Here is a 24,098-nt window from a genome sequence, read left to right on the forward strand (position 1 = left end):
AGTTGTTCCAAAGTTGTATAAATGTCTTTGCTCTGATTAACACAGATAAAGATATTTGGAAGAATGCTTGTAACCAGACAGATTTGCCCCCCCCACATTGACTCCCATAGTAGGAAAAATTAACTTTTTTTGGTTCTGTTGAACACAAAATTAGAAATTTTGAAGAATGTAGGACAGCAAACACTTCTGGAGCACTTTTGACTCATTGTATTTTCCTACTATGGGAGTCAATGGGGGGCAAATCTGTCTGGTTATAAGCATTCTTCCAAATTTCTTTCTCTGTGTTCATCAGAACAAAGAAACTAGGCGAACTCGAAGGTTTGTAAATGATGACAGAATTTTCATTTTTGGGTGAAGTATCCCTTTAAGAAGGACCTGTGGTGCCACGAATACAGCAGCTTTTTTATAACTTAAGAAAGTGCAAGCTGACCAAATGCCAAATACTGTCTGTACAGTATAGTTTTTTGACACACTTCTTTTGGTGAAATATTTAAGCTGCAAACAAAACCGCGGCAAAACCAAAAGGAACGTGGATTGTTTTTTAGTCATGAATAGTTGAATCCAGATGTACTTTTGCATGTCAATCCACAGGCAGTGCTGTGTTACCTTTATGCGAGTTGAGAACTCAACTAAACCTAAACTAAAAATATCATAAGGCATGAGAGATTTTGTTCTTCTTACTACACTTAATAACCATTATTTATCTATGATATTTATATCAAAACTATGCTAATACAAATTGTAATCAATCCACCAAAAACATGGTTACTATAACAAAACCACGTTTAATCTTCCTTGAAGACATCTAAATATGAAAACCCCTTGGCTGCGTCTCAAGAGGAAATTAGAAGAGTATGTTTGCCACGCCAATGTTCCCTTACGTGCAAGTCAGCGTCATTTGCATGCACGCCCCGCCTAGTGACGTGAGACTCATACTTCATTGCGCGTTTTTACGGTCAGTCTTCACCACGCTTCCAACTGTCCAGACGAGAACAGAGGCATTTAGCCCAAACCAAAGACTCATACAACTTTTTACAACATAACGGCAACTTTTGGATTAAACGCGTTCCGCACCTGATCGCGCAATGGCAGAGGAATCAGCGATCCACATAGATGATATCAAGGCTTCCAACGGCGAGGCTCACCTGGAAGACTCTAACCTCGCCAATGGCCTCACAGAACTCAAGGATAAAGAGCCGGAGACACCCGGACAAAAGCTAAAACGCATCGCGATGGCGAACCTCCTGGTCATCCTGACAGTAGCAGCTGTCATCATCGGCGTGTTCATCGGGCTCGGCGTGCGACAAGCCGGGTTGAGCCAGACGCAGATCATCTACTTTGGGTTTCCCGGTGAGCTCCTGATCCGCCTGCTCAAGATGATCATTATTCCGCTGGTGGTCTGCAGTCTGGTGTCCGGGGCGGCCAGCATTGACCCGCGAGCCCTGGGGAAGTTGGGCGGCTGGGCGATGCTGTTCTTTTTGGTGACCACCTTGATCGCTTCGGCTATCGGGGTAATTATGGCGTTAATCATCCAGCCCGGTGCGTCTAGTGACGGGAACAGCATATCTCGACTCAACAATCAGGACGACAGCAGTGTCCCCGAAGCCAAAGAAGTGATCGACTCGTTTTTAGACTTGATAAGGTGAGTCGCGGCCATGACGTCACAGATGCTCCAAGCCATGTACACGTGTTCAAAAATGATCCAGAGTTTATCGAATTCTGATGTAGTCTTACTTTATTCATTTGCTTAAAATCTCTGTTTTTCACTAAAACTATATATAAAGAGTTATGTTGGTTACGCTTTGTCTAACAGTGGTCAAATGAAAGGTTTCTAACATCCACTTAAAATGTAACTTATGTATAAACCAACACTGCCATATTTTAACTGTTGTCATAAATAAACATTTATTCAGCAACATCGTTTTGTAACTAATCGCCTGTGTGTTTTGAACACCGGCTCAGTGTAAGCGCACGCGGGAAATGGTGACACGGAGCCTTCAGTTGCATCAGCTGTGCGTCGCGTGTTGACGTAGATTACAATCCGTTTCGAAGAGGATGCAAATGGCTCGTTCAGTAGAGACAGAGCCCATTGCAGTCAAGGAAGTAGAAAAGTATGAGATGGAATTTGTCCCGTTACAAAAAGCTCAATAGTTTGCCCTTTTTCTCCTCACTGCTCCACATTCTCAAGACCAGCACGCGATTAATGCAGGAAGCGAACTCGCGTGGTTAAAGCAACAGTTCACACACAAAATAAAAATGTTGTCATCATTTTTCTCACCTTACTCGCTTTTTTGATAAATTGCTGTTTTAGTTTCCTCGCTCTTCACTGTCATGTGTCGTAATTGGGGATGGAACGATGCGATGGGACGATCAGCTCACGATTTTATTCACAGAATGAGTCGAGGCAAATTAAAAATGAACAACTGCCCATTATTATTTCTCTAATGTTGCACACATCGTCTCTTTAATATAAACAAACTCATACTTTTGTCTGTGCATTTCCTTTCTTTTTAACTTATAAAAATATCAGCATATCCACATTTAAAGTTTGCCGAAAAAAAACATTGGCCCCTGCTGTTCAAAACATGAACTGCGCTTCTTTAACGTCTCAACTAGGGCTGCGCAATGAATCGAAAATTAATCGTAATCGTCAATTTTAGCCTTCATCCATTACGAGAGGTAACGATTATTAAGCCGCATTACATTTAGCAAGGATCCTCTCTTTTCTTGTAGTATTAATCCACAGCGCACCCTGTTCAGCAGTGCTATTTCTTTACACTTATTTTTCAGTTAAATTTAAGAGTTTAAAAGCCAAGTTTGTTGTTTTAAAGGTTAATGAGTAATCGTGTTAAATAATCGTGATTATGATTTGTGTAATAATCGAGCAGAGTCGTCACATATTATAATAGATTTTCAGCTGGCTCAAGGTCAATCGTTACATCCCTGGTCGTATTTATGACCAGTTCTCACGTATTTACGACTGGACTAAGTAAAACATTGTCATTTAGCAGACGCTTTTATCCAAAGCGACTTACAGATGAGGAAACATTGGAAGTAATTATAACAACATAGCAACAAAATACATAAGTGCGTCAACTAGTCCATTAAAGCCTAGCACAGTATACAAAGCTAAGAATAGTGAGGTTAGTTTTTATTTTTTAATATGAAGAAAGAAGGGGAAAATAATATGTTAAAATCAATCCGTGACATGTTGACGGAAGAGATGCGTTTTCAGGCGTTTTTTAAAGATGTCAACTGAGTCTGCTGATCTTGTAGCAGCAGGTAGATCATTCCACCAATGTGGAACCGATCCAGAGAAGGTACGGGAGAGTGACTTTTTCCCTTTTTGGGATGGTACCACTAGTCGTTGTTCCTTTGCAGACCTGGCAGGAACATAGGTCTGCATTAGCGACCTTTATGACATGAAAAATGGTTTTCAAGCTGCAGGTTTGTCTCCAGGGGAAGTCAATGATGCCGAGTGCTCACGCAAATTCATGCATGCACTGTGCACAATAGATCTGAGGAAAAGATTGCTTTATTCACCCGTCCACCAAGGGGTCATCCTTTATCTGAGTTTGACTGAATGCTTCCATGGAACCAGGAGGACTCGGTTGGTCATGGTATTTAGAGCGATCAAAAAAGCAGAGCATCATAAATGCGTTCAATAAATTAAATTAACATCACTTCCAAACAAGGCACGTGTAGTTAAAAGCCATGTTACTTTTTCAGCTACAATGTGTTTTATGTAAGCTCAATGGGATGAGATTGTGTCTTTATTGTTACTTTCGCTGTAGCAGTTATGTGTCGATAAACAGAGGATGTAAGATAAGAATGCATTGAAAGGGTGTGTGGTGTGCCACGTCTCACACAGTGTACATGCCACTCCACGGCAAACAGGAACTTCAGTTCCACCTTTTACTCGCACATGGAATGTAATGAGTCACCGAGGCATTATACATGTTTGTAAACAAGAACTGTGAAACCCAGCCCTGATTTCAATGCTGTGCCCGATCAACCTGTCTGTTAGCCAATGTAACACTGGCATGGTTTGTCTGGTGTGTCGCATTCTGATTCCTGAACTGAAACGTTTGCTGACTAAGACACAAAACACGTAGCCCGGACACCCATATGGTGTGCGCTGTTGTTCTCTAAAACATTGTGGAATGATCTTGGGTGCAACCCTGTGCTAATTCTTTTCTCAGTGTTCAAGGAAAATTTGAGGAGGGAAATGTATGCCCCTTGGCATCTACGCAGGTGCTTGCCAGTGATTTGCTGGGACGCTGTCTGTGAAAGCAAGATCTGAACACAGACGATCCCAGGTTTCCAGTCTTATCTTGTGATAAGTTATGTAAGAACTTATTTTCGGACATGAAAACATTTTATTTAAGTTTTTTAGATTTGTTAGTTTTTTTTTATGTCGAGCTCAGTTGTCTTCTTTTCGACTTGGGGAAAAAAGGGACAAAAAGGCCAATACGTTGTAGGGTAAATTATATCAGGATTATAGTTCCATTAGATTGGAGATTTCCTCATTCCGTGATTCATTCCGAGGATATTAAGGTCAGGGATGCTGGAATATTTCTGAATAAACATCTGTGCTTTTCAGTAATCTCCATCACCAGGCAGGTCCTAGTGTCCTTCTGCTTCCTGTTTCTCTCTCTTTGATTGAATGAGCTTCAAACGTGATTATAATATAATAAACGTGATACTAAATTCATTTAATTATCGTGTGAGACCAGGCTGTTCAGAAATTGTCTTGTTGGGATTTGGCAGACTTATCACCTTTTTGTACTGCATGTCCATGGGGAAGAACTGGATGTTCTTCCATTTTGTTAAAAGTATTTTAATGTAACTGATTTAACCCATCACGATGCCATAAGATCATTTTTGGCGAAATTATTCTAGAATGAACCTTTCCCTGATAGCACACAAACATCTTGTAGATGTCTATTTGATGTTTGCAAGACATATATATTTTTTTATTTGCTCATCTGCAATACACCTCGGAGACATCGTCAAGAAGATGCTTATGATTTAGAAATGTGTAAAACTGCTCGAAGACGTTTATCAGACATTTTTAACAAGGCAGATGCTTTTCTGATCTTCGGCATACGCGTCTCCAAAGAGTCACCCATTGAATGTTTCTGAAAAGAGGTTCTTGGTGGTGGAAAAACATGCAGTTTCCATAATATTTCCTATGAATGGGGTAATGTCACATGCATTTCAGTCATGCACATGCAGAAATGGTACACTTCTTTTATTCGGTCAAGTGGATGCTGTTATCATGCAATGCAGATAATCTCATAAAGGACAAACATAGACTTATTCACAAGTTCTCAGCAAACAACGGTGTCCTTCAATGTCCTGTAGGGCTGGGCGATATGGCTTAAAAAAAATATCTCCGATTTTTTTCACACCAAACCCGATTTTCGATTTTAATCGATTTATTTTTTCTATTTAAAAACAAACTACAACTAACAAAGAAATTGCTCAAAACAAATGTACTCTTAATTGTGTTCTGATTTTCCTTTATACAGTTTAATCTAAATTTCCCATTGGAGCATAAGTGTAACAGGAAACAAGTCTTAAAACATGCTTATAAACGAGATGGCAGGCCCTGGCATTGTAAACAGTGAAAATGTAGCTTATCAGTTTTCTAATAACCTCAAACTTACAGTGACACAATGCACCTTCAAAATAACTTATATATAAATATAAATAAATAATTTAATTGTGTGTCCCTTTTTGGTCAAAGAAATGTAACAAAAATGACAAAATTAGATATATTACAAAAATACATACAGCAGTGGTATTCATAAAGTGCAAACAAAACTTTAAACAGCTTTCCTGAATCCCTGAAATTGTAAACAAAATGAAACATCTGCATCCATTACTTTAGTTTCAACATTCTTCATTTACACATTTTTAGCCAGGAAGACAAGCCTGTCTACTACCCCTGGCTTGAGGCATGCCCGGTTACATGTAACAATGCCCTCTCCCACACTGAAAAGCCTATCTGATGGGGCACTTGTAGCAGGGACAGACAAGTGTTTTTTGGCCAGATTACTGAGCCTTGGGAAGTTTGGTTCGTGACGCTTCCACCACTGAAGTGGATCAGTGTCTGGGTGTGCCGCTACCCTCTCAACAAAATCCATGTCGCAATTAGACGAGAGCGGCTTGCCAGAAGCCCCTCCTATGACTCGTATTTCACTCATGAATGGCGCGAAGTACACACGCAAATGCACGAATTACACGCGCGAAAGAAGCGAGTAAACTCAAAATGTTCAAGCGTCCAACTACTCGCGAATAGCACGTTTTATTCGCGCAACTCGCGTTTGGTGTGAACACTCGGGAGCGTCGGTCATAGAAGTTAAAGAGAAAACCTCCTTAAAATCGCCTTAAACGTCAAACTCGAGTTAATCGATAAAATCGATTTATCGCCCAGCCCTAATGTCCTGAAATACTTGTTTTGGGTCTTAAACGAGTATGGCAGGTGCAGTAAACCACCTTTTGCCTCTTTCAGAAACATCTTCCCGTCTAACCTGGTCGCAGCTGCGTTTCAGTCTGTAAGTTTTGTTTGGCATTTTCTACACATTAACTGAAGCAAACATGCTTAATGTGGGATGTTAGTGTATTGCGTCTCTTATACTGTTTCTTCTCCATCACAGTATGCAACTGGCTACAAGTTCAAGAAGAACGACACCAACTCAACCAACTTCACTTTGGAAAAGGTACCAAAAACTCGATTTACTACTTTACTGGAGAGTCCAGGTTATTTTATTCGTAGTATGGAAGTCATTTAGTGTCTTTGTTTGTAGGTTCCAGTTGGCACAGAAGTGGATGGCATGAACATCTTGGGACTTATCGTCTTTGCCATGGTGTTCGGCGTGGCCCTAAGGAAACTCGGAGAGGAAGGAGAGATTCTTATTAAGTTCTTCAACTCTTTCAATGAGGCCACCATGGTGTTGGTCTCCTGGATCATGTGGTACGGAAGTCACGTTTTCATTTGCTGACATTTGTTTCTATTGAATACCTGCCCTTTGTTTTCTCACAAGTTATTCTCTCTTGAATGAAGGTATGCGCCACTGGGTATCATGTTCCTGGTAGCGAGTAAGATTGTGGAAATGGAAGATGTCGGGTTGCTGTTTGCCAGCTTGGGCAAGTACATCGCCTGTTGCATAATAGGCCATGCCATCCACGGGTTGCTGGTTCTCCCTCTGATTTATTTTGTGATCACACGAAAGAACCCTTACACGTTCCTGCTAGGCTTGCTTACGGCTCTAGCTACCGCCTTTGGAACTTCATCTAGGTAACTAGAACTTCACAGATTGTATATGTATTTTTTAAATTGCATTGAATAAATGTCCTTAATAGTTTGATTTCGTATGTCAAGACTGAGCAGAAACAAAATGACTATAATTTAGCAGAAATTAACCGTAGGCTGTTTTGTTTAGCTCGGCTACGCTGCCCTTGATGATGAAGTGTGTGGAAGAGAACAACGGCGTGTCTAAACACATCAGTCGCTTCATCCTGCCTATCGGAGCCACTGTTAACATGGATGGAGCGGCCTGCTTTCAGTGCGTAGCTGCGGTCTTCATCGCTCAACTTAACGGATTCTCACTGAACTTCGTCCAGGTCATCACCATCCTGTGAGTTTATTCGTTGTCTGACCAATCACAGTGAAAGGTGATAACAATCAAAGTGAACTGAATGCTGAATTTGTTCTTCTTTTCCAGAGTGACGGCTACAGCGTCCAGTGTGGGAGCTGCAGGGATCCCTGCCGGAGGAGTGCTGACGCTGGCCATCATTTTGGAAGCGGTCGGACTTCCCACTAACGACCTGTCTCTCATCCTGGCTGTGGACTGGCTTGTGTGAGTATTTGGTTGGAAGTGTGGATTGTTGAAAAAACATAAAAAAGATCACGTTTGGAGGAAGATTTGGTTAATTGTTATAAGATGAAATGCAAAGCTGGAAAGTCACAATGCAGTTTATAACATTTGACTCTTTATCGCCATCTCTCGCTGAAACATACAAATGCAGGTTGCTTATCTTTATGGGCACTAAAATTAAAGGTCCAGTCAGTAAAATCTAGTGGCAAGTTTGAGAATTGCAACCAACCGCTCACTCCATCACTCCCTTTCGAAACCCTATGACTGCTGCCAGAACTTGGCGAATATGCAAGGGGACCCACGGTGTATGTAGATCGTAATAGCTCATTCTAAAGTAGTAAAAACATATCGCTTCATTGTGCTTCAAGCTCTTTGTACACCTCTGAAGACATAGCTATGCATATTATATTGCATGTCTATCAATAGATCATCCCAAAAATTACACACTGGACCTTTAAATGTCCTGTCTAAACAGTTCATATTCATTCTTTTTAATAAGCTTATATTTGTGAATCAGGGTGAAGTTAGGAGACTTATTTTCTACTTGCACAATAACTGTTTTTTAAAATACAATAATACAAATATAATATTAATAAAAATATGTAGTCCTTCTTTTTGTTATATTATTAAACCAATATATTTTTTTCTTTTTTATTCATCTAGTGACCGCACCTGCACTGTTATCAATGTTGAAGGCGATGCCTACGGAGCAGGTCTTCTGCAGCATTTCGTGGATCGCACATCCAGTAAAAACAAGGTGCCGGAGCTTAAAGATGTGCACGTGGAGGAGGAAGGCCTCCCGTCAAAGCCAGAACATTCCCCGCTAATGGGAAAGAGCGGAAACGCAGAGAAAGAGTCGGCCATGTAAACATGCACAGTATTTGAACATGAGCCTTCTTTCCCTCTCTGCTCGATCTCCCACAATCAGTCTTTGCATCCAAAGAGGCACGGGAGAGATGCAGGATTAGATAAGGACAAGACTATGACATCCTTTTGACCCTCCTCTATACCCTGTCAAAGCATATGTGCGGAGATTTAGATAGAGGACCGTGGAAAAATGCTTGAACGTTTATTTATAAGAAGCTGGTCTGCTAGTCTAGGAAGCTTCGTCACTCCAAGGGTTTTAAGGCGTTTTTTAAAACTTCTTTAAATGTTTGTTTTACCTCCTTTGTATAATAAATCAATAGGCCTCACTCTGCCCCCCCCTTATTTAAAAGCCCTGATTTTTTTATTTAATACTGAGATTCAGTAAGTCCTTCAGCTAATGTCCAAATAACTTTTTTAAAGTCTTTTACTGTTTATAATTACACCAAACGAGTTTTAGGATCTTGATATTCTGTTATAGTCCTCTGAAATACCCGCTTCACGTCTTTTTAAACACATAATGTTATCACTCGCTCTGTTATTATCTTAAATACATAAAACTAAGCCCGAACTTTGACATTAAATGGGATTGTTACAGGCACTTCCTATTTCAGTCTCTACATGCAGATAGCAGTACATTTCCTGCACTCGAAGGTCAAAGTAAGTACACTAATATGGGTCATGACATGTGCAAAGTTCCAAAGCTGTTTGGTTAGCTCATTGAAAGGTGCACAGGGTTTGCTAGAGAAGAAACTATTTACTGTTCAGATGTTAAAACTGGTTTAAAAAATCTAATTCTGATAGAGAAGTCCGATCTTTGGAAAGTTGTGTTGTAAATAAACTAGCATAGGGCAGAACAGCTTTCCAATTTCCAATGTTTTATTTACTTCATTTGAGTATTTTATGGTTTCCTTTTTAGTTAATTTCTTTCGCATTTCCCAAAAGCTTTGAAAATCTTACTTTGTGTAACGTTGGCTTAATGAATTTGTGTATGTGATGAGATCATACTGTTTCTTTCTGTTCAGTTCTTTTATTTTTAGTAAGTTGTAAATTAAAACGTACTCCTGAAGTCTGATGTTCATTTACTCTATGCATGTTATTGCGGAGAAGCACAAATATGTCTGCAGTTTCCTAAAGCCAGTTTATTTTACTTTTATGCTAAATATGTTCTGGGAACACTGTTCTGGGTGACTGTTTAACTCTACCAGAATATTCAACTGGATTACTTATTCTACATGTTTGCAGAGATGCTTGTATAACCTGAAAAGACACCAGTTTTAGTGAAGTATTGACTGTCAGGGTTCGAGAGGTGTGCCGCTGGCTTGAGCCAGTTTCTTTGTAGATGCTACTACCGGATTGAAGAATAGACTAAGGCTGAAAATATTTTTTTGTTCATTTTCCTGACATACTTTGCTCATAATGTACACTATCAAGTCTCCTCACGTTTCCATTTTACAAAGTAAGTGCTTGAGATGTTTTCTGTGTAATTGACATCACTCCTTTAGATGCATGTCTTTAAATGTGTACGCATGCAGTGTGTAAAATACTGTAAAGGTGTGTCATTCCAGGTGGCTTTTGTTTAGCTGCCCCAGTGATGAGTATGTGTCTGTGAGTTTTTGGGCTGATTGTGTCATAAATTCATGATGTCATCAGTGGAGCCAAAGGAGAATCAGTGAATGTATTCCACACTGACTGCAAAATAAACTATTTTTTGGAATAATATTTGGCATGTTATCATTTGGAAGAAAAATATAGTTTATGTACATATTTTGAATAATAAATGTTTGAAAAGCCAGTTTTTAGACACATCTGATGTGTCTAAATCTAAGGCAAGATGTCCAGGACAATCTTGATAACAATAGTTTTAGGGCAATTTTAACATTAATGTTTTATAATGTATAATTTTTAACAAGCACATATGATTTAGTTACCCCATCATGTCTGAGGCCTTAGTAGGTCATTTACTGTGCCATCTTGTGGTCTGTTTTATACTCTACAGGAAAAATGTTTATGGGCAATTCTAGCTTTGTGGATGACATTTTAATTCAAAATAAGAAATATAATTCTCAGAGAATGTATTTACTTATATTTCACTAAAGCCCTTATAATAACTACACTTTTCCCCCACAAACAGTTTTAATTTTAATGTACCCGTATTTGAGGAATATACATTTATTAAGCAAATATTGACATCTGAGATATCATTAAGGTGAAAACCTTTGATAGAAAGTGTTTTTTATCAGTTTTACATTTTCATGGAATTGACCTCATGCTTTCCCTGCTACATCTCGGTTCTTATATGATTGACAAATATGCAACTCCGCAGTAACACTGTGTTGTGGTTTATTGACACACACATCACATACACTGGCATGTTAAGACAAAACAACAAGTGGTACAGAAAATACTTGTTCTGTGGTCATGTTGCTCGTTTGGATGTTTGATGGCAAAACATGACTCTGTTACAATCTCTATTTACACCAGACAATATTATATACAGCATAAACACAGCCGTGCCGTTATTAAAACCTCTTTCAAACTCATGTATACTGAAAACCATAAACTTAATGTTCTAGGATATTGTGGTGTATTTGTAATAAAAACAAAATTCATATGCCAGACATTTTTTGTGGAATTTCCAGTATTAAAACAGTAAACAATACAAGGCTATTTTGTCGAAATATCAATAATAAAGTGAATATGTGCATAAAGAAGTGGATTATTTTCAAAAGCATGTGTAGCAGGTTTATTTACGAGTCAGAACCATAATACCATGTTTTCACAATGTCATTTTTGGGGAATATCCGCTTTTTTAATAACATAATACACATACGTCACCACACTTGAACGCAAAAGCCTTACATAACAATGTTCAATTGGTATAATATCAATCATCAAACTATTGATATAGAAAATCTGTAGTCTTTAAAGTTTGTTTTAATTTGTTTTCTCATTTCTTTTTACATGGCATATTACACAAAACCGAACTGTAACTTGGCCCACCCTGTGAACAGACTTAGTTCTACAGTGCAACACTTATTTCCATATGGCAGCAAAATGATATGACGCAAACATTTAGAAAATGTTGCAATGTTTGCTGAATGTCATTGTGGCACACTGCGGTGTTAAATATCACATATGTATTATTTGAAGAACTTCTGATTTTATCAACATTTGCACATATATTTAGAAATGACTTCCTAAACCAATACACACACACTCACAATAAATAAAACTGTCTTAAAAACAAACATTCACAGATCAGAGTCTAAGACATTCATTCTAGCAGTGATGCTCTATAGAGTCTATAACATAAAAATCTTTAATTGGAGTCCCAAATTCGGTGTTCCATGTGTCATCCCAAACATATCCGGCTGCTATGATCCTACTGTGCGACTCCTGTCCAGCTTTTTCTTGGCAGGGTTGGGATACTGAGGGTTCTCGATAACCCCCTCCCCAAACTTGAGCTCCAAAAAGGCACGGTGGTTGTTAGGACCGTAAGCAGTGATGCCAGCGAACTGCATTGGCACCAGCGGTTGCAGGAAATGCTCAGGGAACTCGACGTCTTGTTTGTGCTCAGTCCAGGTGTCCCTGGTCATGACTCCGTTGCGAGGGTAGAAGGGCCACAAATCCACATGGAGATGGTTAGCTTCACTGTACTGCACGCGGTAGAAGTCTCCCTCTACTGCTCGCTCCCACACATAGCCGTTGGCATCCACCAGCGATCCGGAGTCTAAATTTTTTAAGTAGTCACAATTCGGAACGTCCTCCAAGTAGATGCCCAGGTCCACATCGTAGTCCCACGGGATTAAGTCTTGGTGCCGAGCCGCTCCAAGTAAAGATCCCCCTTCCAACCAGTAACGCACACCAGAGCTCTCCAGAATGTTGACGACATATTTAGTGGTCTCTCTGAGGGCTCGCAAACAACAAGGTGGAGTCCAGCGCTCCAAATAAAGGTATTCAGGCGTGTCGTCTCGCACCGTACCGAAGCATCGTGGCGTCTCCTTCCTGCAACCGAACCACTGATCTCGTCCATCGGGCAACACCACGCGTTTCACACCGAAGCTGCGCATGAGCTGATTGGTGGCATCTTTCAGGCGACTGTCAGCCTTCCACTGGTTGTGAGCCGAGCTAAACAGTGGCCGATGGCTTGCGGAGAAGGACGGTCCCTCCAGCAGCTTGACTTTCCAGCCTCGGAGGGAGGTCTGTACAAACAAGGAAGACATCAGGGGGCGACCCAAAGGTACAGAAAGATTAAATAGGTCCTCCGTGCGAATAAGAACAACAGCATCTCCCTGCAGGGCCGTGCAGACGCTACCGCTGCTCCCCGAAGCTGCAGGAGTGTAGGTTGCCGTCCATTCCCTCAGATTTACCCGCAGGTGCAGGCACTGAACCGCAGAGCGGGTCAGCACGGGGGTGGCCACCAGACGAACTGGACCGCCACCCTCCCCCTCAAGCTCCCTGATGAGCCGCTCCACTTGACGGCCGTGGTCGACCTCCACGCCATCTGGAACCAACAAAGCGAACTCCGTCTGCACGTTGAATTCTGGACGGTGGGCTTGTGGAGGCTGGTTTGGACTCGGGGACAACACCAGGAGGCGTGCTCCCTCTGGAAGTGCCAGAGGGGGGTACGGAGGAATGTCCGCCACAGCTAAGAAGGGCAATTCGGGTCTCTGGCGCAGAAAGGAACGTGCCACATCGGCGACGTAGTTCTCAAAGTCTTCAAACTCGCGTACGAGGATCGTCACCCTGGGAACTCGAGCGTTGCCCTCGAGGCCTCCCACTTTAATGCCTCCACCCACCAGGCTACCTATCGCTCCCAAGCCTGAAACAGGCAATGAGGCTTTCTTCAAGCCTTTTCCTTGCTCTCGACGCTTTTCAATCATCTGCTGCTGAGTCCGCGAGACATAATATAGGATGAGCAAGTTCAACACTATTGCTCCAGTTAACAGAGCCTGGCAAAAAGTGATACGCATTATGGCTCTTATGGGTAAACTATTATGACAATAAAACTGATTGGGCAGAGAATATTAAACATCGACTGTTACAGATTTGTCCAATGCCTAAAATACTTTACATTAACATCTCAGTCTAGCCATGAATAAATCAATGTGGACAGCAGACGGGAGGTGGATGCTGAAAAGTAGCATCATTTCAAAGATATCAAGCCGGATCGGATTTCGCTGATGTCTTCCTCTGTGTCAACTGATGCCATCCAGGAAGAAAGCAAGGTGGCCAGATACCATGTCTGATCCAGTTTCCTTGTCTAGTTTACCACAGTCCATTAAAAATGCTAAAACATACAGAGACAAAATAAGAACATTTTAAGCTATTTCAACGGAAAGGTCAGATGTTTGGAAATAAAAATTCCTTCGAAGACATCTTTACCTTAAAGATATAGACAGAACGAATTTGGTGCTTCTGTCCCAATTACAGAAATGCTTTAACCTACATTCACATATTTGAGGAAACTCTCATTTGACCACCTGAGTCATTTCCTCCTAATATAGAGCATGAAAACAAAAGCCCACAAGGATCCATCGAGACGTCCTCAGTCAGTGATCATAACAAGCCCTGCTTTATATGAGACCGCACACATATCGAACTTACAATGACCCGCGTGCTGCGGCATACCACGCGTCTCCATTGTGCAAAGCAAATAGCGAATGTGATAATTTTCTATTTTTGTGATCCTCTATTTTTCATCAGCAGACTGTAAGCTGCCTGCACGCCATTCTTGCTCTTCTTTCCCATGCCAAAATTCGGAAACGAGCACAGGAAGCTAGAGAACAGATCACAATGTAGCAGGAAGCTCGAGCTTCTGGGTCGCCCATCAATCCCGTAGAAATGATCACGTGGAAAGGCGACTGCGTCCTAAAGTGGGCGGGGCTTAGCGGACAATTTCTAAAAGGTCGAATACGATGGTTAGATGTTTTAGATATTTATTATTTTCTTTACGTTGCGTTTTCGATTTAATGTATTTTTTCAGTATCATTATTCAGTCAATGTTTATCCAAACGGTTGCTGTTTTATTGCGGAAGTTCAAGCACGAACAGGGAAAGCATTCATAATCTCAAAATGCAACAACAAATTTATATTATTTTAATAAATGTAATATAATTGAAGTAAAAAATAGACTTTCCGAACAAAAGGCGTATTACATTTAAATCGGAATGTGTATTTGTTAATTTCTCATCGCTTGTCACGAGAGACCAATCCCATCAGACGAGGTTTAAAAAATATACACTTTTAAAGAGAGAACGGTCAAATAAAAATCTCATGAACTAAAAGATGAACACACGTATAGTTTATAATGCAAATGTTTTTTTTCTTATAACAAAACCCGCCTTGAGTTATGAAAGTTAAACAGAAAATGTATTGATGTGAGCCGCGCTGCGCCCCCTTGTGGATAAACGCGTGTGTACCGTAGGGACCAGTCATGAGGTATTAGCGTTAGGAGCCATCGTAGTAGGACTGGATCATTATTTGGCACCCCTCTGTGTGTGTGAGGGAGACCAGTCGCTTATCTCTGTACCGAGAAGGCAAACGGGAAAGGGCTTCCGTGGTGACTGCAAGTAACGGGGTGGTTCTTTTTTCAGATTCTCGCTGTTTTTCCACCTCCTGGCTCCGGCAGCTCGAACGCTCTGATGGAGGCGGAAAGGTCCGGCGGGGTGGCGGGTGGAACGAATCAAAGCCCCGCAGGAAGCGGAGCGGGGCGCAACCCGAACGGGCCGAAGGCTGTGCTCGGTCCCGCTCCCAACGCAGCAGCTGCAGCCGGGGCGATGGCCGGATTCTCCCAGCCTCGAGATCTGCAGGACGGGGACGCGGGCCTCTCGCTACCCGGGATCTTACATTTTATCCAGTTTGAATGGAGCCGCTTCCAGGCCGAGAAATATCGCTGGGAGGCCGAAAGAGACGAGCTGAGGGTAAACTTGCTTTCTTTAATGGCTCTTGTTTTGGTCTCTTCCAGGCGGATTTCTGGAGGAAGCGCATGTTTAAAGATGAAGACGTACGATAAGTCACGATCTCTCGATCGCATGCTTTTGTTGTTTGAGATGTAGCGTTTTGGGTAACATTGGGTGAAGTATTCATAAGATGTTTCATCGTGGGGACAGTAACACTCATAACAGTCTGAAATAGTGTGTCCTTTTGTTGAGTGTCCATGCCCACACCATGAGCAAACAGTGTTTGCAGTTGACTGTAATGGGAGTGGTGGAAAAAGAGGTACATATCGACCAGTAACGATTGCAATTGTATATATTTCGCACGGACATATACATTAAATATATGCATTTGATTGTCTGTACATTTCTTTGCTTATACGGGTTTGTGGGTCTTCTGTGTCACTCGTCACTGGTAATGTAAATAACGCAGAATAGTTGAATCGTAACAAAGACGAAGAACAAAGAGAGTTTGATTATGTAAAATGTATTATATTACTAACACATATTTAAAAGGAATTTTAAAGTTAAAAGGAACCTTCTATAATTTGACAATGTGACGTCACGTGGCGTCACTACTGCGTTTGTACATCCGGTCGCCTCTGTCAAAGTCATGACGTAATGCAATGCCAGTGAAAAGCATTGGTATTTAAGTATTAAATCGTCTGCCAAATGTTTTATTTTTACTTTTATTTATGCTCTTTGGACGCAATTTGTATGCCTTTGCCATATTTGGAGGTGTGTGGAGGGAGATGTACGACACGAAATAACAATTACATACATTTAATGCATTGCAGCATACAATGCAATAAAAAAACTCAAACAGTGCCTTAAATAGTTTCGGGCTCATGCAGAATGTAGAATTGCTGCCGAGTTATGGTCATCATTTTTTTAATCTGACATTTTTAAAGCCTGGAAACATAAAATGAATTAAGAAAGCTTGTCAAGAACATATCAGAGATTAGGTTTCAAGCCAGGATTAGGGATTTAACCCAATAAACTTGTTTAAACGGGAGTCTGGACTCCACTGCCCCACTTAGAAGCAGATCTTGGCCTGGGAAAAGCTTTTCAAATAAGTGACCCCATTGAAGCAGTGCCTGTGAATTACATAAGGAGTTGCCATCGTGTTCTATAAAAGGAACGGCCATGTGGCTCTCATGGAAGCCTTGTGTCTGTTCTTTTGCCAGGTCTCTTCTGGACAGGCTCGTGGAAACGCGCACATGCTATAGGGACCAACTGCTATGTTTTCCCGGGGCAGACACATAGATTAAACCGTGTCTTGTCTTGGCCTATAAAAAGGACGGTATGGCACAGGGACAGTCTCTCTTTTCCCTTCTGTGGGATATTATATTTTCATATGGCACACACCTGTGTGTTTTAGCAATTTGCATGACCAATTTGCATCTCAGACTGGATCCTATAATTGGCTTTTTTTTAGTTAAAAATGCTTATAAAGCAGTTGTTTATTATCAAGACTATTACATCATATTTGTATTGTCTGTTGGAGTTTGCATACAGAAACTAAGTTAGATGCTTTTTACTAGAGAGGCATCAGCTAGACAATGCAACTGTCAACTCCCTCAATGTCAATATACTGTATGTCAAATTGACACATCATTTCATCCTGTTGGTGATTTTAAATGCATCTGTGTATTCTTACAAAACAAAATTAAACTTTCTTTTTTGCATAGTCATATTAGTTAAATAGACTATTTTTAACATATTACATACCCCAATTATCTTAAGTCTGGAGTAATAATATATACAAATTTAGTATTATTATTACTGAAACACTGGAATTTTACTGGAGCTTATTAAGTATTTTGTCATTCATACTTTCTCAATGCAAGATGACCTATATTTTTTCATCAGATTCACTAAAATAGACTAGATGTGAACTATAAAGACTTTTTAAGAGTATACATGCTCCATGAACTCCTCTATTCAAAAGACTTGTCCCAAAAACTCTTCTGCCCTACTTATTGGAGTGTCTCAAAGGGGTGCTGATGTTGAGGGAGGGAGCATGTATCTCCTTCCCCTCTGTTTTCATCCATAGGAGGTCATGAGAGAGATGCTCCATGCTTGATTTTGTCCAACAATGTTACAAAGCATTTCATCTTTTCTTTTATAATTAGCAATTTGGTAATATTCTTTCTGAATTTAACATTTCCTAAGCAGTCCTAACACTTCCTAATGGCAGATTTACAGCCTTTGTGTGAAGCATAGACAGACTTCAAAGGACGAAAATATAGGCAATTTTTTTCCTTTGAGAAAATGTCATCAAAGTATTCCAAAGACCTGCCATAACAGGTTTCAAGCCTTCACCATGGCAACCGCACTTGAGCCGGTCTCCACGAAGTCCTGTGCCAACTTGACATGCTTTACTTTTCCTGCAAGTCAGCCTTTGGAGACACAGAGAGATTTTATAAAAATGCGGTCTGTGGTTTGACACGGCCTATATAAAGGTCCAACCAAAAAGTACAGTAAACAAATCGTAAATATTGTCGCTGTCCTTTTGTAACCTTGGATGTCCAAATTTGCTGTTTTCAGGAAATGGAACAAAAACACTGTATCTTAAAATATGGAAGGTTTCAGAAGGTTAGCAGCGATTTGTTGGTATTACATGGTTTTGCACACGCTTGTGGCGACAGTGCTCAAATTTGATTTTTTTTAATGAAACTTGAAAAAAATGCTAAATAGAAGCATATTCACTGTTGTTAATTTTATAGTTGCATTGACTCAGAAGCTGGTGTGAAGATGGTGTGATTTCTGTACTTGACAGAAGTGAAATAAAGAACATGAATGTGTGTGGTGACCAACACAAATCATTTTGAGGTTCTTCTTTACCTGAACAATGTGTTTCCATGTTGAAAAGTTGGGCAAATGCATCAATAGTTATACACAACAGTAAGTTGGTTAAAAGACTGTGCTGATTGTACTTCGTGTTTTCTGTTTTGAGACTTGCACCATAGTATGACTCACAGTAGTGTTACCTTAGAGTATTAGCTGAAGGCCATATGGTTGGTAATGTGGTATCTGAATAGCAAAGCATTACCATCTGATACCATCACTGTACATTTACTCCCGCAGTACTTTGTGTAAAGGTTTTCGAAATAGAGAACAAGTAGAGTGAGTCATTGCCAGGAAGTTCTGTTCGAAAAATAAGATCAGACTAATGTGGGTTCCTCATTGGCCTCTATAGGGCGCTAGTGGCCCGTTTTCTTTCTCTGTCAAACCACAAATTACTGGGTAACAGTTTGTGCATTTTTTACTCTTTATAGTCATTCCAGCATATTTGAAATTCATGATTTGGTCAAACGTCGGTCAGGCACGGATTAAATTGAAGCTTGTGGAATAATAGGCCTTTATTTAACTCCTGCCCTAAGAAACTCATCATCTGAGGCAGAATCACACAGCTTTAAAAGACAATCTTTCATTTTCCCTTAGAATTTAATATGTACTTTGTCTGTGTCTTCCTGTGCTGTCTCTGTATCAGGCACAGGTGGCTTTTCTGCAAGGTGAGAGGAAAGGTCAAGAGAACATGAAGCAGGATCTGGTGCGGCGGATCAAGATGTTGGAATATGCACTAAAGCAGGAGAGGTGAGGACACAGACACACTTAAACATGCAGCAACATCTGAAATGTGTGTTTTAAGAGAAGATGCTACCCAGATGGTACACATTTTTGTCATTTCCTTGGTTTCCAAATTATTAGGGAGGGAGAATATAACCATTCTGATTTCTCTTAATGCGAATGTAACACATGCAGTTTCTGCCAATATTCTCATATTCATCTTGAGTACCTATAGAGTAGTATTGCATACTTCGTATTTCCGACGAGTCTTTAGTTTCATCCCATTTATAGAAGACTTGTATAGCTGTGCATTTATTTCCGAAAACAGGCGGCCTCCTGAACGCTTGCTTGGGGCGGGACTACAGCACGAGCACACAATACATCATGGCATTATCCCTGCATAACTTTTGATGCTCAATAAGTTCACGTGGTGTACCTTCTGTACGTACGCACAGATTGCCAACAAAACACAGACGTATGACGTTTCACGACCCACATCTTTTAGCGCTGGGACCGCTCCATCAATCTGAATGAAGCATTATATCTACCGTTTGTATAACATGTCCTCACCGAAATGCAGTGAACAAAGAAACACAATTCGATTCAAATAAATAATTTTTCAAAATAAATTCGTAATTTTCAAAGAAATCTAAGATCATAAGACGTGCTATGATGTCAAACAATGTATGCATTTTTATGTTTCTCATGTTGATCACAGGGCCAAACATCAGAAGCTGAAAAGCGGCACTGACCAGAGTCCTGGAGAGAAGAAACCAGAGACAGAGGCTGAACCAAGTAACAACCTACAATAAATAACACATTTTATACATCCCATCAAATCTCATCTGTAACTACCAAAACATACCAATGTCATGCCCAGATTTGTTAAAACAACTGCTGAGTGACATCATCTTATCTCTTCTGCAGTACCCAATGGGCCTGCTGATTCAGACTCCGAGCCAACCAATCAGATGCCTTGGAAGGAAGGGCGCCAGCTACTGCGCAAGTCAGTGTGCTTTGCTTTTCTCAATACGCAAATGTCTTCATTACATTGTTTTGCTGACCTTGTATATTGTATTTTTGCTCTTGAGCAGGTACCTGGAGGAGGTGGGATACTCTGACACCATATTGGACATGCGCTCCAAACGTGTTCGTTCCCTTCTGGGCCGCAACAGCCCAGAGGCTAACGGACCACCTCCTGGCGAACAAGCCGCAGAAGCAGAACCTTGCAGTGGGGGAGAATCGCTGCTGGTGCGGCAGATAGAAGAACAGATCAAACGGTTAGAGTAACAAACCATGGTGTAAATGGAATATGATGGGTTTGTGTTCATTTGGGGGCGAGGCCAAATATTTGGGAACCTGTCTAGTGTAAAGAGGAGTGGCAGAATCTGTACTCAAAATCCAACTGGGGTAGAGTGATTCGGGAAAATATCTGGCTTATCTCATCCTCTGTCTGGATCTTTTTCAGGCGTGCTGGGAAAGAGAGTTCTAAAGATCGGATGGGCGGCTCTGTTTTGGATAAAATTCCCTTTCTTCGTGGCTGTGAGGACGACGATGAGGATGACAGTGATGAAGAGGAAGACTTCCAGGGCATGACCACAGACTGCATCGACGGACCACGGAAAAGCAAGAAGTCCAGGGGCAAGGTCAGTGTGTTTGTTTACTGATAAGACCCACAGATCCTGTTTGGTAGTAAATAACACAACTCTGCAATAAATCCTTGTGATGTTCATGTGTTTTCTGTGTGCTTGTAGATGGGCGGAGAGCCAATGACCACAGATCTCGACCCAGAGGATGAGGACGATGAAGATGACTCTGAGGATGCCCTGGGCGAGTTTGATTTCTTGGGCTCCGGAGAGGAAGGGGAGGGCGCGGGGGAGGCTCGCATCTCTGGAGACGGCCGTGAATTAGGTACAGAGGATGTTTAGGCCAAAAAATGTTTCAATACTTTTGTTTAAAATTCTGTATTAATGATTTATTCACAATTTTGCATTGCAAAGCAACTTTACATTCATATAGGTTGTAGAAACAGATTTCATTAAGAATTAAATGTATATAAATAAATATAAGGAGTACAAGGGTATTCTGTTTTCATAGTAACTTTTATTTTGTAATTTATCTTATAGCAAAATAAAGTTTATTTTACATTAAATATTTTTTTTACGCCCAATACAATTATTGTCACAAAGTTAGTATGTCTCATAAATATAGTCTGGAGTTCATATAGTATAGAGTATAAAGTATCAAAAAGAAAAGAAAAATCTGTTTCACATTGTCACATTGTTTTTTGATGTGAGGGCTTCCTTTTATCATCATGCTGTGACCACTCATTGTTTTCCTTTAATTTGCTTTTGTTTTGAACTTCCTGTTGATAATATCTGTTGATGGGGCACTGTTTGCTTTATTCGACACTGTAGGTTTGTCTGCTTCCCCTTCATATAATCAGACCACAAGGATTAATGACCAGCGACAGCTGTAGATTTAGCTTTTTTTGTTGTCTGCTGTTTTGTTTACTCCTCTCACTTCCTCTCCGTAGGTTCAGAGAACCGCCGAAACAAGTTGCAAGGCATTATGTCAGATTTCCCCCCAAAACCCACTCCGCCTCCCTCTATCCCGGGTCAGGCGCGCTCCAGTGAGGGTGAGATCAGTCATCCTCTGTCTGAATGCACATCCATCTCCCGGTCTGGCTTCTTGGATCATAAAATATCACTTAGAGCGCAACAGATTTTTGAAGCTGATTTTTGGCACTTTGTCTTAAACTCTGCTTTTGTGTTCAATACTTAATAATAATAGCTGAAGCTCACTCTTTTTCGGTGTGGTATGTTGGAATGATTTCTGTATGTTTATCTGTACACTAGGGGGCGCTCTGGGGTTCTCCTCTGACGTATTTATTCTGGATGCGGTAGGAGGAGGGGATATGAACCTTGGAGAGCTGGCTGACCTCACTGTTGCCAATGACAATGACCTCACTATTGACGTGAGTGTTTTAAGTGATCGTTCCCTCCTAACTGTTGGGAGTTGGATTTTGCTTTAGCATTAAACACATTAATTGACCATACTTCTTGTACTTCAAGGGATACTTAACCAAAAAATGAAAATTGTCATCATTTACTCACCTTCTTGTTCCAAATCTATATAAATTGTTTTGTTATGATGAACACAGAGAAAGATATTTGGAAGAATGCTTATTACCAAACAGATCTTGCCCCCTATTGACTCCCATATAGTCTTTTGTTCTGTTAATGTAGGACAGCAAACAGTTTTGCTGTTCAGCACTTTTGACTACCATTGTATTTCTTCCTTCAATGGGGGGCAAAATCTGTTTGGTTATAAGCAGTCTTCCAAATGTCTTCCTCTGTGCTCATAAGAACAATGATATTTATACATATTTAGAATAACTCAAAGGTGAGTAAATGATGAAAGAATTTTCATTTTTGAGTGAGTATTTCTTTCAGCTATATGCATCATAATATATACAGCCTATAGACCATTTCATAAAATGTGAACAACGCTAGTTGATACTGACTTCGTGTTTTAGTTTTTTACCAATACAGACACGATAGAAGAAATACAACCAACAGAACGTTTAAGAATCAAATTAAAATACTAAAGTAACATCTTAAAGACTTAATTATTATGTGAAATAAAAAATTGAAACTGTAGCCAAGTGGTCAATATGTGATAAACTAAACAATTCTGTGCAGTGTTGGAATACTTTGTATTTTCTTTAGTTGCAGGACAGTCGAGAAGAGTTCAAGAAAACATGGAATCCCCGCTTTACACTGCGAAGCCACTTCGATGCCATCCGAGCGCTCACATTTCACCCCAGCCAGGCCGTCCTGCTGACCGCCTCAGAGGATGGAACGCTCAAACTGTGGAACCTCAACAAGGCAATGCACTCCAAAAAGTACGATCCACATCCTCAACCCTTCATCCTTTATCCTGTTATATGTCAATATACAGCTGTGGAAGAAATTAAGAAACCATTAACTCTTTCCCTGCAAGCCTTTCTTTTTAAATGTTGCCCGCCAGCGCTTTTTTAACATTTTCACTCAACTTTGATGGCTCACAGTACGTTTTCTGTAATGACTATACGGACAAACAATATATCAAATGAGAGAACAGAGTCTTTGCTTTAAAACAAAATAAATCGTATTCTATCTTCATTTGTTCTTTTTTATCACCTCTTAGAAGTGGGTGGGTTTCTTAAAAAATGAATCACTTTGATTCAACGGCTGAGATAATTTGCATGTTTTGTTAAAGACTCCACCCAGATTAGACTCAGAACAATGATTTAAAAAAGATTAAATATTCACCCAAAAACAGATGAAATATATAAGTTCTAGGATCAGAGATGCTGTACTTTTTCCAAAGGTGTGTAACAGCGCCACCTGCTGTACAACAGTACAAACACCGATTGTCAACTTGTCTTTGGCAGGGGTTGAATTTGTTTTTGAGTTTTCTGAATGTACTATTTATAGGTATGTGTTGAGGTAAAATGAACATATTTGTTTCATTCTGTGAACTACTAACAATATTTTTCCAAAATTTCTAGTAAAAATATTGTTTCTATTTAGCAGAAAAGGAAAACTGGAGAAACAGGTCAAAATAACCGAAAAGATGCTCTGTATTTTTGGAGACCTCAAATTCTTTAAAGAAAACAAGTTCAGATTCACTTTTAAGCAATACAACAGGCATATTTGTACATGTATTTAGGAAAAGATACAACATTTTTGTAATAACCTCGATTTTCAATACAGTCTTAAATTTACATTTAGTCAAATAGGAGACGCTTTTTTCCAAAGCGACTTGCAGAGGAGTTCAGGGAGAAATA

At 40.3% G+C, this 24,098-nt stretch overlaps 3 protein-coding genes across 3 annotated transcripts in view; 2 read left to right on the forward strand and 1 right to left on the reverse strand.

Annotated features, from left to right (window-relative positions):
* The first annotated feature begins 932 nt into the window (after positions 1-932).
* On the forward strand, positions 933-10,465 carry slc1a5 (solute carrier family 1 member 5). The gene is made up of 8 exons (XM_079480934.1): positions 933-1,642; positions 6,521-6,563; positions 6,666-6,728; positions 6,816-6,982; positions 7,073-7,306; positions 7,452-7,646; positions 7,734-7,868; positions 8,550-10,465. Exons 1-8 carry the CDS (start codon positions 1,086-1,088, stop codon positions 8,752-8,754), a joined length of 1,599 nt encoding a protein of 532 aa, XP_079337060.1. The 5' UTR covers positions 933-1,085; the 3' UTR covers positions 8,755-10,465.
* Positions 10,466-11,071: 606 nt separating this feature from the next.
* fkrp (fukutin related protein) lies at positions 11,072-14,590 on the reverse strand. The gene is made up of 2 exons (XM_079482216.1): positions 14,139-14,590; positions 11,072-14,043 (listed from the first exon to the last, which is right to left on the reverse strand). The coding sequence occupies exon 2, from the start codon at positions 13,724-13,726 to the stop codon at positions 12,128-12,130; it is 1,599 nt and encodes a 532-aa protein (XP_079338342.1). The 5' UTR covers positions 13,727-14,043; positions 14,139-14,590; the 3' UTR covers positions 11,072-12,127.
* A 595-nt stretch (positions 14,591-15,185) lies between these two features.
* strn4 (striatin, calmodulin binding protein 4) overlaps positions 15,186-24,098 on the forward strand; it is a 16,302-nt gene continuing 7,389 nt past the window's right edge. Inside the window, exons 1-10 of the mRNA XM_079481133.1 lie at positions 15,186-15,676; positions 19,188-19,291; positions 19,983-20,059; positions 20,192-20,270; positions 20,359-20,544; positions 20,733-20,910; positions 21,019-21,175; positions 21,801-21,902; positions 22,123-22,241; positions 22,996-23,171. Of these exons, the coding sequence (XP_079337259.1) occupies positions 15,398-15,676; positions 19,188-19,291; positions 19,983-20,059; positions 20,192-20,270; positions 20,359-20,544; positions 20,733-20,910; positions 21,019-21,175; positions 21,801-21,902; positions 22,123-22,241; positions 22,996-23,171 (1,457 nt within the window). The 5' untranslated portion in view covers positions 15,186-15,397. The remainder of the gene's footprint in view (positions 15,677-19,187; positions 19,292-19,982; positions 20,060-20,191; positions 20,271-20,358; positions 20,545-20,732; positions 20,911-21,018; positions 21,176-21,800; positions 21,903-22,122; positions 22,242-22,995; positions 23,172-24,098) is intronic.

The sequence above is a fragment of the Barbatula barbatula genome (assembly GCF_947034865.1).
Source record: "Barbatula barbatula genome assembly, chromosome: 19".
Taxonomy (NCBI): domain Eukaryota; kingdom Metazoa; phylum Chordata; class Actinopteri; order Cypriniformes; family Nemacheilidae; genus Barbatula; species Barbatula barbatula.

Coding starts and splice junctions, on each gene's coding strand:
- slc1a5 (XM_079480934.1), top strand. CDS start 1,086: ATGGCAGAGGAATCAGCGATCCACATAGATGATATCAAGGCTTCCAAC. Junction 6,983..7,072: donor TTGGTCTCCTGGATCATGTG/GTACGGAAGTCA, acceptor TCTTGAATGAAG/GTATGCGCCACTGGGTATCA. Junction 7,647..7,733: donor GTCCAGGTCATCACCATCCT/GTGAGTTTATTC, acceptor CTTCTTTTCCAG/AGTGACGGCTACAGCGTCCA.
- fkrp (XM_079482216.1), bottom strand. CDS start 13,726: ATGCGTATCACTTTTTGCCAGGCTCTGTTAACTGGAGCAATAGTGTTG.